Here is a 19,141-nt window from a genome sequence, read left to right as displayed (position 1 = left end):
TTTTGTCCTTTTAAAATATGGTTAGGGAGGCACAGACGTGCATTAGCACACACACATTTTTATTATATACACTGTATTTACTGTACATACTGTCATCAGTGTTGGGGAACATCACTTTTAAAAGTAATGCATTTTATTATATTGGATTACTCCTAATCAAAGTTGTTAATTACATTTTAATTGTTTAAGCCAGTTATCATTATTATTATTTACTGTATATTAATTAATAATGAAGTAATTAAAATTATTTTAGCACTTCACCAAAAAGTGTCTCTGTGCACAATTACTTCTGCATTTAGCTTCTGCTAAGCTAAATTGCAAGTGGTACAACTGTTAAATTAATGTGCACCAGAGTATATGAGCGGAGCGGTGTGATTTTAAATGGAGGGATGGGCAGATTTTTTAAAAGTCGGAGCGTCGTGGTTTTCACTCGCTTTGAGAGCACTCCACCAATGCTCCATCACGAGTACAATTCATGCCAACAGCCTGTGATATAACTGCATTTCTGTCAGGACCACTATCATCAAAGATGATTGACAATTAGCATACAGTTTGGATTGGTGGTATGGTTCTGTTCTAGGCAAGAACTCCCTGCGCATACATACAGCTTAGCATGGATGAGAGCAGGGAGAGCAGCGATAACCCCCCAGGGTAAACAGAACAGAACCAACAAATGTATTGCAGATATCGTTAAAGTTCAGTAATTTTATGTACACGTTTTAGAATTAGTCTGATTCAAAGGAGAATTTGAAGGCTGAATCCTGACTGACGGAGGTGGAGTTGGGGATGGAGGAGGGTAATTAGCTATTGAGCAAAGCGAAAACTGCTGATAATACTGAAGGACCTTATATATGGATGCTTAGGTGTCGTATTCCTATAGGGAGATGGGGATCAGCTGAGAGTCAGCTGATACAAGCTTGACTAACGTGACCTGCCAGAACTAATGCTACGCTTGATATTTAGCAAGAATTCACATGTTAAACACATTTACCTAGCTTGATAGTGATGGATCACTCAAATCAGAAAGAATGTGAAGGCTATGATGATGTGAGCGGGAAGTTAAACTTCTCAAAGAATTTGTTTTGTCCTTCTAGATCAGGGGTGTCAAACTCAGTTCCTGGAGGGCCATAGCCCTGCACAGTTTACATTCAACCCTAATTAAACACACCTGATCCAGCTAATCAAGTCATTTAGGCTTATTTGGAAACTACATGGTATGTGTGTTGGGGCAGGGTTGGAACTAAGCTCTGCAGGGCTTCGGCCCTCCAGGAACTAAGTTTGACACCCCTGTTCTAGATACTGAATTTTTTCAGGTGTAAGGTAAAACACTTATTCACACGCAATCGCTCTCTCAATAGTGCATTTAAAGGGCATATTGCAGGTTAGAGACTCCAGTGAGTCGATGTATAGAAAAATACTGTAGGAACTAGATTTTCTTTAAAATATACTTTAAAATACGCTATTAAGGCTTCTGGAGTCGTTTTTGTGAGAGAATTTTACTTCCGCATCTGAAACGCGGCAAAACCGGAAGTGACGCATCAAAAGGGAGAGCGGTCCATTTAAACCACAGGAAAACAATGGATCGCAATGACAGTTCGGATGCTGAGGAAATTTTAAATGTGTATTTACACTCGTATGACGGACCACAGATAAAATGATGAGCCTGCTATGCAGCCAAGAGAGCAGGACAGGCCAGGATTAGACAGAACAATGGTCAGAGAAGACAAATTGAGTTGATGTGAGGAGAACAGGGCAGGTGTTTGGTGAGAGATCAGTGTTAGCTTACAGATATACACACGTTAGCTAATGTAATCAGGCAATAGCAATGCTAGTATTGATACTACCAGTAATAGAAACTAATAAGCGTTGATCAGGCGTGTCACACTCGTTAATATCCGACACTAACGTTACGTGATAGTGGTTTCTTATCACCGCAGGAGAGAGAGATAAACACGTTTTTGATTCATAGGTGCTTGTGTGGGAAATGCGAGGAAAGCATAGACCTCTCCTGGCCAGCAGACACATGTTTTAGGGCAGAAATCATTTATTACTCTAAGCTAAATACTTGTATACATGTATAAATACATTGTTAAAGATTTTAATATTAAAACAGTCTGAATAATTTTGATTCTCAATTACAAGTTAACTCTATTTAGGTCATTACTACCTATAAGTAACACTTTTTGATGCCATTGGTATAACACAATCAATAATGATAGCATACAGACAAGTTGTCCGCTGGGCCTATGGTGCATGTGTTGTGTCAGCCATTAGAAGATAGTTTACAGAGGAAGGAGGACTTTATAAAGGTTTTGAATGGCCCCATTTTGTTGACAATCAATAAAACATAAAATCAGATCTGCATTTATGGTTAATTCAGTTCAGATTTATTTATGCAGCACTAAATCATAAATATTATTTAATAGCACTGTTAATCCCCAACTCAAAACACAACATTTCAACTGTTAATATATATATATATATATATGTATATGTATATGTATGTAGATGTAGATGTACCAAACATATACTACCAAAAGAAATACCATCTGACCCATTTAAAAACATTTAACAATCTTTCAGTCTGGGTATCACACTAATGTGTTGTTAAAGTGTTAAATGGTGAAGGCTGTGCTAGATATACACCAACAGCCTCATCATGTTGATCCTCTAACTGGAGGGATCTGGAAAGAGGAGCAGGTGTAGTGGACATGACAGTGCTGTGTTCTTGTGGAGCCTGTGGTGACCTGCAGTATTCCTCTCTCAGACGGCATATGCTGGGAGAAGCAATCACAAGTTTAGATAACATTCACTGCTCACCATGCTTTTCCACTTGACCTCCATCACATCTGTTAAGTTACACACCACCGCGGTGTTTGAAGCAGATGCATTAGTGAAGTCCCGTCTCTTCAGCTGCACAAACGCACCTAGGCCCAGAAGATACCGTCCTATTTCTTGTTAGGAAACCTGTGGACTGGATGTCCTGACAGGCTGGAGTTACAATAAACACAATAAGTTACCATGACAATGATAAATTGAAATAAAAAAAACTACCGAAAACACACTGACTCGCACGTGCTCAAAGCAGAGTACGGCACACGACTCCCTTATGTGACGTAATATGACACAATGTTGAAAAAAAAACGTTTTTTGAGAACTGTCAAGGAAGGCCTCACTTTCTTATCTAAATGTGTGCCCTCGCGTCTTGTAAAACATTTTCAAATCCTGCATTAACGCTTCATGTGGTATTTTCATACAAGGTTATATATTCATTTGAAAAAAAACATTTAACCTGCAATATGCACTTTAAACAAATGTAATCTTACATGATACTTCATCTGTATCCGATTTCGAATGAGCAGAAATCTGTAAAAAATGCAGCAATCCGTAGGTAAAATAACGAAACGTAGGCTACTGTTATTTTCATTACAAACAAAATTTGCACTGCAAAAAGCAGCAATTATACCTTTTAATGCTGACAACCAAGTTATTAGCTTGGCATGTGGTAGGAAAAAAGTTTGCACACTAGTGTTCCAAAAAGCCACTTTGAAACGCTCCTGTTATTTTATTTTCTTCTTTTAATATACGTTATGAACAGAACTGTGATATTTCAAACATACTGAAATACTTTAGCCGCGGAGCGGTGTTTCTGATATCAGTGAGCGGGAGCAGGAATTGGTGAACCTGAAGCGGAGTGATTATTAAATGCTCGGAATGCGGAGAGGAAATTGTTACTGCTCCACTCCGCTCACATACTCTGATGTGCACCAAATGTTTCTTCCCCATAGTGACACCTGTCCTTTTCTTTAATTGATTCTAAATAATGTGCAGGACTTGTATGCTTTTTTCCCTGCAAAGATAGATTTCAAGAATAGATCTGAAACAGTTTTTGATTTCTTGTTTACCTGTCTGTATCATAGCAACGTTCCACAGTGGCATCCATGATGCACAGACAGGAGACGGTGGAATGCCTGAAGAAATTCAATGCCAGGAGGAAGCTTAAAGTAAGAAACAGAAACACAGAGTCATGTAAATGCACAAACACGCAGCATTCTAATTGAAAACACATTTAATGCTGACTAATAACAACAAAAAAAGCACTTTGTAGCACTTCATGGGGCTGTTACCCATTATAAATTGGTTTGATTTTATACCAAAAGAGCAGGACCATTAAGTAAAAAAAAAAAAAAAAAAGTGTGTCATATTGACTTTAGTCTACGTGGGTTTTTAGCCTGAATTACATCATTTAAAAGGCTTAACGAGATTAATCGTTATCCACTAGCATTGACTAATATTTTACACAGGTACCAAGACTCATGATTAAGTTGATCTTTGCCTTTCTGTTCTTTCTGGACTGTTTTAGGGTGCTATCCTTACTACAATGCTTGCTACACGGAACTTCTCAAGTAAGAAACTATCTTCAGTTTACTTTGCATTTGCTTTTTAATAGTTGTTCTTTTATTAAGAGTTAAGCTCTTTTTATATTTGAGAAGATATTATGCATCTTAGGTAATGCAGAAGATTTTACCATTTTCATTGCAAGGGCTGTAAAATTAGCCGTTTTAAGGTCAGAATGGCCTTGTCCAATTACTAAATTGTAAAAGGCTTGGATAAAATGTTAAAATAAAATGTTAGTGTGCAAATAAAATGTTAATAGCCCATAGTAAATGGGCTATTTCAGTGTCATGTCTGTCTTTTTGTGCTATTAGCTTGTGTTATCCAAAGCACCAGCACAATTACACAATTGCAATCATGTCATGGTTCAAATAGCAATCACAATGCATATCAAAATAATCACAATTGTTATTCTTATAATTAAATTGTACAGCCCTGTAAAAAAGTGTTTCAAAAAAAGTAGCATTTCACTGTATAGTAAATATTTTTGTTTGTCTTATTACAAAACCAGGGTAATGGGTAACCTTGCTGACACACAAAAAAAATCACATAATATTATCACATTAATCACATTTTATTACATTATGCTAATATTTGATTATGATTAATTCAGGGGGTTTGATTTTGAGGCCAATGGATCATGTGTGCATGTAGCACAGTGATTGAAACTGTCATATTATGTACTATTTTAGACATTAAACACCAATCCTGTCTGCCCCTAACCCTTTCCTTTGTTATCCCACTTTATGTTCACAATTATTCTTTTCATTTCACTCAACAGGCAAGAATCCATACAAGAAACCTGATGGTGTTAAGGTAGGTTACTGTATGTAAGTATTAAACTTTGAAACATACTATATGCGCCATGGACATGAACTATTATTTTTGTCTAGCAAATGACAAAAAGTGTGACAAAAAAAAATATCAAGAATAATAATTAGGTGACATGCCTTTGACCCAGTTGTATTTAGTAACTGATTTGTGGCAGGTAAATGAACATGAACCATAGTAGTATTCCCACTATGTGTATGAATTGATGCTGTACCCCTGGACCTACACTAAATATATAACACAGAGCTGTTTTGTTTGGTTCCTGGTCAGCAACTGCACATGCATGTTTGTTTAGCGTGTTTATGCATACATTAGTTCTCTTTTGGGTCATGGCTTCAGAAAGCATTTCTGGAGGATGGATCAGCTCCAGTGGGGATATATAGAGACATATTTTTTTTTTTTTTTTGATTGATTGGGTATGTAGGACTATGTATATAATGTATATCTGTCCTACAATCGTGTAGTGCCTTTTTTTTTTATAACCAGTGCTCATTTTCAACATACTTGTTTGCTTTCAGCATTCAAATTATTAAAAAAATTTCTCTCCCTTTTTAAATAAAATAGATAAGACTCTTCTGTTCTTGAGGTCCAGCATTTAGGGTCACTGAGTAACCCATATCTTTATATCTTACACTCAAATTCACTGTTGTCTCTCCAACTGATTCATAGTAGCTAACACATTGGCTGTGTCTGTGAAAGCAGTGTTAATCTGTGCTGAATGAGTTTTGTAATAGCATTTTAAGTTATGGGCTGTATCCAAATTTTATTCAAGATTAGGTGTAGAGTGTCTGAAAGTATCAAAGTAGGCCTATGTTGGAAGAACTTGTCAAATGTGCCTTGATTTTTAGGGGATTATCAAAAATTGTCCAGAAGAAAAAAAAAAACTTGTTTTTTAGAATAATGCATTCTGGTGATATGGAAATCTATGTTTCAAAGGTATGAAATCTGTAAATTTTTGTAGCAATTTGTTGTAGTGAGAAGGCTAATTGTGTGTATATACACAGAAAAAGCTGGGTATGTTTATAGTAGTTGCAAGTTAGAGTTGTAAGTTCATTATGCAGTAATATGGAAATCTGTATGGTATGGAAAATATAAAATCTTTGTTTTATTAAATGGTATGAAATGTTTTGTTACATTTATAACAGTTTGGTTTAGAGAAAAGCCGTGACAGGGTTTAAGATTTTGGTTATATAGCCCACCCTTGGGCAGATTGAAAGTCTTACCAAAATACTTATACAAAATACATAATATATAGCACATAATTCAAAATATCTTGCATATCATTGTTTGTAAGCCAAATTCTTAAAATGTATATCCTTATGTTGCAGTCAGCCATAGAGGGAAATGGAACAAGTTTAGGCTAAAACTAGACCGAGGTCACCAAGCTCATTTTAGTTTGGGCGTTATTATTATCACATCACATAATACAGTGTGACAATAAACCACTAACATTCTCAGCATACTTCAATTCCCTTTGAATGGAAAATATATACGTTCGCTTTGAGCTGGAATCATGGTGGAATATCCTGTGATGTCCACTTCGCAAGATACTTGCAGTCGAATAGTACAAACGTCTGAAGCGATAAGAGACACATACAAAATGTGCAGAGCGGGGGTACGCGAGGATTGGAATTGAGAACCGCTGTTCAAATTGAAAAAAAAAAATCTAAACAAAACACATGCAACCTTGACCTTTATGTATTGACTTAGTACTTAACTATAGAGGAGTGGTTTTCAGTTCCAGTCTTGGCAGTTGATGTCTCAGGTGTCTGAGGCAGATACACCAGTTAAATCAAGTCAGGCACTCTGATTTGGGGTCTGGGAAATCTCAGGTGACTGGTGAATTAAATCAGGTGCGTTGAGTCCTGGCAGACTTAGAGGCAGCAGTAGTTCATCCTCTGTGTGGTCATTTATAGAAGGTTAAAGAGATGCGGGTTTTGCTCCATTGATGTCCCTTGTCGGTCCATTTGCACAGGTCTTTATTTGAAGACGTTGGACAGCAACAGGGCCTGAGCTGAATCTAGCAGGCTCTAGAAGCTTTGGGATAAGTATCCCAAGAGTTGGGAGGAATGTGAAAAGATGAATATTAGTCTAGATTCCGTTCAATTAATTTAGAGTTGTATAAACATGGTTTGAGGGGTGTCTTTACGAAAAAAGGGCAAAAGGGGGCATTGCCCCCTCAGAAAGAATTTGTGCCCCCTCAGTGTTCTTAACAAACTTATTTATTTAAACCGTTAATGGATAATGAATTGGAGGAGCATGGTCTGCAGAGTGAAGTTGTGTTCAATTTGAGCAGATCAATCAGCATCTGACTTGAAGCAGTGTAGCTAGCCTATCAAAGTAGGCTACCGCAAGAGAAATTCGCAAGCAGACGCGGGTTACGGTCATCGCAGTTTCTACAGCGCGGCTGGCTGCACGAGCTTTGATGACAGCTAATTCACGATTTACTTGACTCACTCACTGTATTTGAAGAGTTTGGTTCCAAAACGCTATAAATACATTTTGCTTAATTTGAGTAAAAATGTGTTTTCTTTACCAAGAAAGTGGCAAGATGAAATTTTCATCTAATTTCATCAAATGTTCACTATTTTCTGTATCAAACTTTCACATAGCATCTTTAGATTATAATAACATTAAAAATTCAAATCCAGATTTTGATTTTCAAAGATTTATTATAAAAACTCATTATTTTTTCCCCAAAATGCAATAAGTCCATGACTTTTTTTTTTTTCTCAAAATGCACTAAAACCATTGAATCGATATAAAAATTATTTTTTCATATCGAAACTGTTGAAAATACACAACAAAGTAAGTGGATACACTGTCACATATGGTCAAATCTTATATAGGCCTACAGGCACTGGACTAAAAATACATTCAATCAGTCATCGCTCCCAGAATTAAGTCAACGGGTTATCTTGTTAATGCTTTAAATTAATTACAACAATAAAAGAAAATTTCATCATGAACAAGAACATGAACAACATCACATTAGACCATAGACATTCCAAAATGACATTTCCCTTACATTAAACTTCCAAACGTACCTTGATCTTTGCCATATTATATTCATTTAGTTGACTAGTGCTATACACTGTATATAACAAAACATTAATGGCATTAATTAAAACACTTACACTGACAAGCTATGCAATATCGCATTCGTTTATCGCTTTCGATTATCGCATCTGCAATTATGAACGTGATATTGCGTAGCTTGTCAGTGATCTACTGTTCTGTGTATTAAACGCCGCTCCATCTGAAAGCACGTGATGGCGATAACAGAACCGGCTTTACTGACAAGATGTGCATGACAATCACATGAGATTTATCATGCAGCCCTAATTTTTGTTTGTTTGTTGATCACAAAGTACAAAGTAGATTAGGTAAACTAGGATGTCAGGTATATTCAAAGCGCTGCCATTACCGGTACTGTCTACAGTGCGTGATTGGTTGAGCGGATATATCGCATTCTGCAGAGAAGGGAGACTGGCGTTTGTTGCGGTTTGGAAAAAAAAAAGGAGAAAACATGACAGAATAACACGGCGGATATTGCATTTTGCATAAAATAAAAAAATTACTATTCAATACCGACCAGATACAATACTGATTTTGGCGCAACCTAATTTTTATTTTTTTTTTAAAATGGCGTTTATCGCGTTTTGGAACCAAACTTCATTTCACCCCATGCTTTAATAGGGTTACCAACTCTTTTCATGTTATATTAATGCTATAGCGTATTGTGTCTTGTTTATCAAAATAAAACCGATAAAAAGTGAATTCACACACAAAAGATTGTTCTACATTGTTCCAGGGCTGGCGTAAACGGAGTTAGTGTAGTGAGTCCCAAACAGTGCTAGGAAAACAGTGCAATTCTATAGTTTAGGAGCCATGGATGTGATGGATAGCGCAACTGAAGGTCACAAAAGTAAAGAAGGCCTGGACCCAGACCATTCAAAGATTTGTGTATAATGAGCATAATGTAAAAGGCAATCAGTGAAGTGATGATAAAATTGAGCTGATATGCTAATATTTCTTGGTTATGGTAAGCACTCCAGCTGCTAACTTTTTGATTTCTACAAGTCATCCATCGGGTTTCACATTACATCCAAAGACAGATTATATTCTGAGGATCCAATAAGTAACTTGGTCCAATAACTAATACCTTTGATCTGTCTAAATTTAGAAGAATTAAATCACTAGCCATCTGTTCTTTGATATCACATTCAAATACACTCAATATCAAGTTGGTAAATTGAAATGTTTCAGTAGGTCTGGGGACATATAAACATAAGTATCATCTGTGTAACAGTCAAACTATTGCCATGGTTCCTGATAATGTCCCCTTAAGGAAGCATAGAAAAGTAAAGGACCTAATACTGAGCCCTGTGGCACTCCATATTGTACTTGTGTTCTATTTGACACCTTGTCATTAACACAAAGACACTGATAGCAATTTGATAGGGAGGACCTGAACTATGCTAATCTCTGCCCACAAATTCCATCTTAATTTTTGACCCTATCCAAAAGAATGTCATAGTCTATAGCAGTGGTTCCCAACTATGTTCCTAGAGCTCCTCCAACATTGCACATCCTTAATCGAATGCACCCAATTCAGGTCATCAGATCTTTGGTAGAGATTCTTATATCTGAAAAGGGTGTGTCAGACAAGGGAGACATATAAGTGTTAGCTAAATTTTTAAATTTGCATTAATCTGAATGTTTTAAAATATTTCCCTTTTATAGGTTCAGTTGACACTGCAGTTGACACCCTTCAGGTGTGACTGTTGTCTGAAGCCCAATTCATTCGCTAATGATGCACACACTGCCCTCCGAGGCACTTTGTCGCCAGAGCCTCAAAAGGTTCCATTAAATGCTATCACTTCTCAAATTTCTCCTTTTCTGGAAGACATTTTTATCAAGCCATGGTTTTTGAGAAGCTTATTATTTAGATATCATGTTTCAGCAACCCACGTCAATTTGATCTTTTCTCATGGTGGAACAGGATAACTTTCCATAAGTGTGTGCTGCTGTGTGCTTCTTTCATTATTAGTGAGAACGCACACGCTATAAGTGTGTTGAGTGTTTTGACTTTAAACATGTTAAAGAAGTGTTTCTTATCGAGAAAAGGAGGACAATCAGCCATCCCCCATCTGCACATGTTGAATATCTAATATGTAGGCTATGGAGGAAGACCCAACAGATTTTCCCCAACAGTCATTCTCACCGGAATATATGCAGCATATTTCTCCAGTGGAGTTTGCATGTGCCCAAGCCTGAACGTTTGTGATGCAGTCTTCTTCAGGCTTGACGTTCTCTCCACTGCTGCTTAAGACTTTTTACTGTCAGACAGGTGTTCTTCCTCCAAGTAGTCAGAAAATGCATGAGCCAAGAGAAACAGTCTAAATTAGACAAACTCTTCTTGGCTGGCAATAATGTCACTGCCATTTTTTTTAGGATCTCCGTCAGGTCCTGGACTTTACAATTTTCAGTTTGCTGGAACAAGGGTATACTGAAATGCACACAGTTGAAGAGATGTTTGAAGAGAGACAGCTCCCTCAGAAAGACTGGGGTTTACAGACTCATGCAGTGGCACATTTGTGCCCACTCAGGCGAATAGACCTGAAGTCAAAAGCTACAGCTCCTGAACTATTGTTCCCAGAGTGCCGTTCTTGGTCAGATGGTCCGAAAACAGACGGAGGATTATGTCAAAAAGCAGAAGTGTATTTGCCTTTCCCCTCACTGTCCTCCAGATTCTTTTCTGTCAGTGCTGTCATGTTTCACATTTCAGGCAACAGTATATCGACCGTGCATCTTGAAAGATGGTCTTCACACTTGTACACCACACAACAGTAACTGTGAAGTTATTTGAAAAAAAAATAACTTGATATTTTACTGTAGTTTAATAAGAATTTGTTTTTACTTTAATCTGTTTATGTAACATGCAGTAATGTGTATAAACCGTAATACTCAGGTCTGGGCATTGATATGTGTTTTTTAATGGAATAGCTAAATGTTTTTTAAGGGAGTCTCTTCTGCTCATCAAGGCTGTATTTATTCGAAAAAAAACACAGGGAAAAAAAAGTAATATTGTGAAATCTTATTGCAATTTCTAATATTTGTTTCCTGTTTTAAAATACTTTAAAATATAATTTATTTCTGTGATGCAGCACTGAATTCTCAGCATCATTACTCTAGTCTTCATTGCAGTGTTAATTTCGTTGACGAAGACGATGACGAAAAATATTCGTCAACGAACCTTTTTTCTGTGACTAAGACGAGACGTTGACGAGCTAAAACTAATATCTGATGATAAAAACTATGACTAAATTTATGCCACATCTTCGTTAACAAGACGAAACGGGACTAAAATGTTATTTGAGGACTACCGGACATTCAAAATGCATCCTATAGGCTAAGTTAACTGTCTTGTCTTTCAAAATGTGCGTCTCGGTCATTGGATAAGGTGCGTTTGCATGGCAGCCGCAGTGGACAGATAGGCTACCAAAACGCGAACTAGCGATCTGAAACAATGACCCGAAGGGTTAGGGAGTGGGTGACCAGACGTCACGTTTTTCCCGGGAGTCACAATTCATTGTCGATTAACTTAAAGTTAGTGAAGGTGCCATAGGCGGAAACGCGCTGATAGAAGTGCTCTCTCTCGCGCACGCTCCACTTCTTCAGTTCTCATACAGCGCGCGATCAGTTCTCAGTGCTCAAATACACACACAGCAGTCCAAATGTCTCTCATGTAGAGTATCTCACGGAAATACAGTCCGTTATGGTTTAAGTGAGCTTAAACAGGTGGGTGAAAACTGAATGTATGTCAGTAGGCTATTACATAGCCTACCTTCCGTCTTAAATGGACAGCATTCCTAATTATCTGTGTCATGAATGTTAACCAACAAAAGATGTTAAATAAATGTATACTTAAGTAAACCTACTGTATCTGAAAAATGAGTTTAATTTATATCTCTACCAAAAAATGAAACTTTATTCCAGTTTTTCCAAATTCAATCCTTGATTCAAATTTCTCATAACTAAGCTTAATTGATTTGGTCTAAACAGAGAAGAATTAATGACTATTTTTGTTTGAATACTACATATAAAATAGCTACCAAAATAAATGTTGGTAACTGCAGTTACTAAAAGTAATGACTAAAAGTTGACAAAAATGCAATGACTTTTCGTCGACTAAAACTAGACTAAAACTATGAAAGACTCAAATGACTAAAATGTGACGGACTATTAAGCATTTTCGTCTCAAGATAAAGACTAAAGGTCTCTGCACACTGAGTCCGAAATTTTCGCATGCGTTTTTTCGCATTCTTAAACATTCGTCACGCACAGAGACCTTGCACACCGAGTCCGATGCGTTTTAATTAATCCGTTGCGAAAAAATTCGCAAAACTATACAAAATGTCTTCAAGCAGTGAGGCTGATTTTGTTGTCCTCTCTCTTTTTAAAAAATGAAAAAGAAAAAGGAAATATTAGGTCCATCGAATCCTTAGATTGCGCAGAGAGGAAGGAGAGTTCCACCTCCTTATCAAAGAGCTGCGGGATTATCTCGAGAGATTCAAAGTTTATTTCAGGATGTCAGTGCCTCAGTTTGATACTTTGCTAGCGATACTGAATCCACATATTAAAAAGAAGACGTTGAGGTATGGATACACCAACAGACACACACACACACCGAACTGCGGCATCGGAAAGGTGCGCGCCAGGCATAAAAAAATAGGCTACAGCAGTTCTTTATATTCTGTATCTTTGTATTCCGCAATTTGTTTGTCATAAAGTGCTCTGTGCTGCAAGACGAAGTGTATTAATTTGTCTGACACTATTTTGGATTTTGGCTTTCGCTTGTACGGTGGCTCTGAATGGTCAAAACACCTTCTCAAAGCATCTCAAAATGCTTTATACGGATGCGAAAAACGCAAAAAATCGAACCCGATCCGAATTTTTTTTTGACGGACGAAAATTTCTGAGGCAGTGTGCAAACGTGATTGACAAAACGTGAGGTCGTATTTATTTTTCAACATGCGAAAATTTCGGACGAAAAATTCGGACTCAGTGTGCAATGGCCTTAAGACTAAATAAAAAATGCCTGCCAAAATTAACACTGCTTCATTGTCACATGATCCTTCAGAAATCATTCTAATATGCTGATTTATTATGAGTGTTGAAACTGTTGTGCTGCTTCATATTGTTTTTTCTTTGGAACGTGATACTTTTATCTTTGATTCTTTGATGAATACAAAGTTAAAAAGATAAGCATTTGTTCAAAATAGAAATCTTTTCTAACAATATAAATCTGGACTAAGACTTTTTATTCATTTAACACATCCCTCCTGAATAAAAGTATTAATTTCTTAAAAAAAAATAAAAAAAGTAAGAAAAAATGTACTGACCCCAAATTGAATAACATTGTATATTGTAACAATTTATATATATATATATATATATATGTGTATATATATATATATATATATATATATATATATATATATATATATATATATATATATATATATATATATATATATATATAAATGCTGTTCTTTTTATTAATCTGAGAATCCTAACAAACTACCACAGGTCCCCAAAAAATATGAAGCAGCACAACGGTTTCCAACATTGAATATACATCAGCATATTAGAATGATTTCTGAAGGATCATGTGACACTGAAGACTGGAGTAATGATGCTGAAAATTCAGCTTTGATCACAGAAATAAATTATATTTTGAAGTATATTAAAATAGAAAACTGTTGTTTTAAAATGCAATAATATTTCACAAAATAACATTTTTTTTCTGTATTTTTGATCAAATAGATACAGGCTTGATGAGCAGAAGAAACTTCTTTAAAAAACACAAAAAATCTTACTGATCCAAACTTGAGCGGCAGTGTATATACACTGTAAAAAAAAAAAAGTTGAGCCAACTTAAAATTTTTAAGGCAACCAACTTCAGCAGATTTTTGAGTTTCTTTTAAGTTTATACAACAAAAAGTTGAGAATCTCCTACGAAAATAAGTTGAGAGAACTCAAAACTCTGCTGAAGCTGGTTGCCGTAAAATTTTAAATTGGCTCAACTTTTTTTTTTTTACAGTGTAGCGCAAAAGTATACTGTACAAAGCGGGAAACAGTCTCTTTGTCCCAATCAAACATGGCAAAGCTGAAAAAATAAATGTTTATGTAGGCAAAGTTTTAATGTTTTTCCTGTTATATACAGTATGCTTTGATAAAAACCTTTCCTTTTCATGAGAGGATACGTTTATTGTTGCCACAGTTTTTGCTCCAGAATTAGTACAATGAGAAATGCATAATCTGGTAGCATGAGCCTAACTCTACGGAAGTTGCAATGGTGAGACGTGCTAGTTATAATAAACTAATTATTTGTATAATTCTCTAGTTACTAGTACTGTAGTTCTCTTCTTTATAGCTCAGTTTTAGATGTAGACTGAAAACCTTTTCAGTTGTATACTGTTCTCTGGTAAAATTCTGGATTATTTACTAGTGTAGAACATCCGAGTTTTTAATATCATAAGGACTCAAGGCATGATGCCTGTAAAATTGTATTACATGTCCGCTTCATATCCTTTATGGTTTTCATCATTGATCCCAACAGCAAAATAGGGGTAGGTTTAATTGGCTGAAGATGAATGAAAAGCACATTAACATTATTATTACTGGAATATTATATTCAGGGTTACCTTCAATTCAGTTAGATTGTAGTCAAGTCAATATTATTTGTATAGCGCTTTTAACAATGCAAATTGTGTCAAAGCAGCTTTACATCGGCTTGATATAAAGCTGGGTGGCTTTATATCAGCTTTACAGTATTTAGCCGGGGAAATAGTTTGTCGAAATAGTGTCATTCTCCTCTGGCCAGACAAAATCAACAGTTTAAATCTAGGCTAACGCAGAATCAGATTGTGCGAAGGACTCATCTGGTTCCTGTGGTCTTGTCCCGATGGCCGTCTTGGAGACAGGGGCTGTATCCGAAATCACCCCCTAATAGTGCACTATTTGAGGGGACAGCCATTGTGGTGTTCGAAACCATAGTGCATGTTCTCGAGTGCACTCATTCAATCCCACAATGCACCGCAAAAACGAGTGTACACCCGATGTACACTCAACGGCTAGAGAATCCCCAGAATGCACTGTGAGAGTCAGGCGCTGAGTGAATTTCCGCGTCTCACCAGAAGACGGCGCCCGCAGCTGAATCATTCATTCATTGATTTTAAAAGATCTCGTCCATGGCGTAATACAACACGGGTACAAAATTAATTGTAAATTGACTATTAGGGTTTATACATAATTTCTGTGACAGAGTTCAAGATAAATCCTTCAATCTTACTACTGGAGCTGCCCATATCAAATGATTATTAAACAGCAAGCAAACTATGCAAAAGCGGCAGTCCTTCCTGTGCACTCAGTGTCCGAATTCACTCACTCGTTTTCATTCACTCCTTCAAGTGAACTGTATGATTGGACTAATGTAGGGAATATTGAATGAGGGTATAGGGGGCGATTTCGGATACAGCTCTCGTCTTCACTGGGGATCAGTCTCTGAGGCTCATCTAGGTGTCCTGGCTGTAGAGGTCATCTCTAGGTGCTGATCCACCATCTGATCTGGATACGGACTGGATCCGGGTGGCTGCAATGACCATCTGATCTGGATACGGACTGGATCTGGGTGGCTACGTTGACCTCGGAATAAGAAAGAAACAAGACTAATATTAGTGTAGATGCCATTCTTCTAACAATGTAACAAGTACATCAGGTGTTTTGGGAAGTGTTCCCGGTTCCGGTTTACCTAATTAATGCAGCCTAATAATCCTTTAACAGATTTGAATTATAGATGTCAGAAAACAATAATAGGCGTGAATGGAACCGCGAGTGACAAGCTAACTGGCTAACGAATGCTAACGCGCGGTTTTAAATAGCAAACGATCAAATTAGTTTGATAGATAATACCAGAAATATGGTGGGAATTAAGTTATATATTATCACTTTAAACAACAGAGAAAGTAAGATAGAGATTCAACAGAAAAGCGAAGCTACATGGAGCTACAATCACAAACCTCTCAGCAGCACGACAGACAGAAGCAATCCATCAGCAATCCATCCAAAAGACCATGTAGTCTGTATGGAACACTATATGTATTTAATAGGAGCATGTTTTTCTTCTTTGTCTCCTTAAAAACACATGTATAGTACATCAAATAATTAATGACTGCCTCAAGAGAGGATGATTTTGAGAGGTTTTGTAGGATAATTTGATGCCAATGAAAAGCTTTGCTGCTTCATGCTGTTTTATGATCTAGTTGTTTCCCTGGGAACCTGTTAATTACATGAACTTCTCTACAAGATTATTATGTTGCAAACTTTAGAAGTCAGACTTTTTATGCCTGTTAGTATTTTCTGGCTTTTAAATAACTTGTCATTTCCACAGCATAATTCAGATAGAATTGTAAATGCCATTTTGCATAAATAGAAATCTAACTATTTGACGGTCCAATTTTGCTGTAGTTGAGGAATAGTTAATTGTGATTATGATCAAATATGCTAATTAACTATTCCTTAAACATCCATGTAACACAAGCTGTGTAATATCAGTTCCATTTTTAGATTTTAGATTAATAGAATTTGACATTTCACTTGCTGTTCTAAAGCTTTGTTTGTCTGCCTCTGTCCCCTCCCACCTATAGATCACCAACAAAACCAACGTAAGCCCTAAAGAACCTGCCCCCTCTCCTGCTCTGGTATTTTGTCTGAATGACTTGTTTGTCAGTTGCTTTTTCTTACCACTGGCTTCACATTTCTCTCCTTTTCTTTCTTTGTTGGCATGCCCTTTCTCTTTTAAATCAATTCAGCACCTTCATGTGTGAAATCCTGCATTAAAATAATGCAGTCGGTCAAATAATTAGCAATAATGTGAAAGTGTGAGTATGAGAATAATTCCAAAGTAAGTATTTCAAATAATGGTAACAATTACTGTGACAAAAATGTGTACTGTGGACTAGAGTGCTAAATTAAGTTTTTATTTTTTTTGTTAGTAAACTTATAAATAAGCAGATATGTTTATAAATTCTTATATTTAATATATTTATATTTAATACAGTTACATTTAAAGGGATAGTTCACCCAAAAATGAAAATTCTGTCATTTACTCACCCTCAAGTAGTTCCAAACCTGTGCATGAACATGAATTTCTTTGTTCTGCCGAACACAAAGGAAGATATTTTGAAGAAGTTTGTAACCAGGCTGTTTTGGGGCATCATTGACTTCCATAGTAGGAAAGAAAAAATACTATGGAAGTCAATGAGACCCCAGAACTGCTCTGTTTCCTACATTCTTCAGAATATCTTCCTTTGTGTTCAGCAGAACAAAGACACTCATACATGTTTGGAACTACTTCAGGGTGAGTAAATGATAACAGAATTTTCATTTTTGGGTGAACTATCCCTTTAATAATTCAATGCTGTTATATCTACTTTATTTAATGGTTTAATTTAAAATATATATATCCTAAAATGCTTAATCGGATATGTCCATTGGTGTCATTAGTCTATGCATATGCAAGTTCCATGTAGTTATTAATCAGTAATCATTAACACCGTGTGTACAAAGCACACCTGAGTGGGGTACTAAATAAATAAGACTGCGCCATTGTACAGCTGATTTTACAGGGTGTAATATATTACAAGCCATAGTTTGAAATGTTTGAAAGCAATGATGTACAAGATTTTTCTATTCTATTTTCTATCCGTTTGCAGATTTGTCATGCTGTTAGTTTGGTATATAGTTTAGTAAGGGGTTTGTGCTTGTTAATGATTACCCCACAGTAGAAACTTTTTTGTGTTCTTAAAATTGAGCTTGAGTGTATTTTTGCATACTGTGCTCAAGGCCTCTCCATGTATCCTTTGGCCGGTGCTTGTGTATTTGCTAAATGACTATTATTTCCTTGTGCATACATGAACTAACCATGTTTTTAAAAGGTGCATCATTGTGTGCTAAAGAGTGAACATTGTCAACAATTTATTTTGTATGGATAAATGCTGGACTCATGGATGAGTTTTATTTATTCTAGACATTTCCTGCACTAAAAGTTTGCACACATTATTATTATTATTAGAATAGTACCACATTTTAGGATAAGTCTTCCAGACTTTTAAAAAATCACAAATGAAAGTATGTGAAGTTTGTAGTGAGCAAAAATGTTGAATAAATCAAGACCAGCTTCTTCATAGAAGCCATCATTTATTAAGATTCTAGTTCTACTCACTGTTCTTTTCTTAACATGATTTGCGAGGTTAATCCTGACATGTACGCTGGATGTCTGTTAGATGTGTTTCCTTCATGATCCAGTCTAACTTTTTTTTAAGAATTCATATATATTAGCACAATTTACATTTGTCTACAAACATAATGTAATTTAAGCACAAGCCATTAATAACAAAATCATTTGATTTAAGCAACATAGTTTAATAAAAATTCAGTTCATTCATTAATACAAACATATAAACATGTACTGCATATCAGTTCTACACAGAGAATCTTTTTCAGAAAATTTTAGAAAAACTGAAAATGTACTGCCGGGACTGTATTTTCACAAGTAAATGGAAAATTGACTGTTGGTACATTTACAGAACTCTCTACAAGTACAAACCTTTATTGAATACCTGCTGTTGTTCTTTCTTTGTACATGTTTCTCTTGTACACCAACCATTGTTTCAACATGACTATGAGATACAGTATAATGAGAACATTTGGTTTAATCTAGGGATGCACCGAATCCAGGATTCGGATTCGGCCGAATCCTGGGCTTTTTGACGGGGTTCGGTTTTGGCCGAACCTTAGATTTATTTTCCACCGAAACCGAACCCTAGACTTGCGCTACGACGTCACA

The 19,141-nt window shown here is 36.2% G+C and overlaps 1 protein-coding gene across 3 annotated transcripts in view; it reads left to right on the top strand.

The window, feature by feature from the left end:
* LOC306875551 (calcium/calmodulin-dependent protein kinase type II delta 1 chain-like) overlaps positions 1-19,141 on the top strand; it is a 136,277-nt gene that overhangs the window by 88,222 nt on the left and 28,914 nt on the right. For 2 of the 3 annotated variants that reach the window (XM_079426204.1, XM_079426203.1), the window contains exons 11-13: positions 3,921-4,004; positions 4,364-4,406; positions 5,177-5,211. In XM_079426204.1, the coding sequence (XP_079282330.1) occupies positions 3,921-4,004; positions 4,364-4,406; positions 5,177-5,211 (162 nt within the window). Of the gene's footprint in view, positions 1-3,920; positions 4,005-4,363; positions 4,407-5,176; positions 5,212-16,940; positions 16,995-19,141 lie in introns of all 3 variants that reach the window. The other variant, XM_079426205.1, reaches the window with a different exon arrangement.

This window comes from Barbus barbus (assembly GCF_936440315.1).
Source record: "Barbus barbus genome assembly, chromosome: 1".
Lineage (NCBI taxonomy): Eukaryota > Metazoa > Chordata > Actinopteri > Cypriniformes > Cyprinidae > Barbus > Barbus barbus.
The sequence above is the reverse complement of the archived record's forward strand: the minus strand, read 5'-3'. Positions and strand labels throughout refer to the sequence as shown.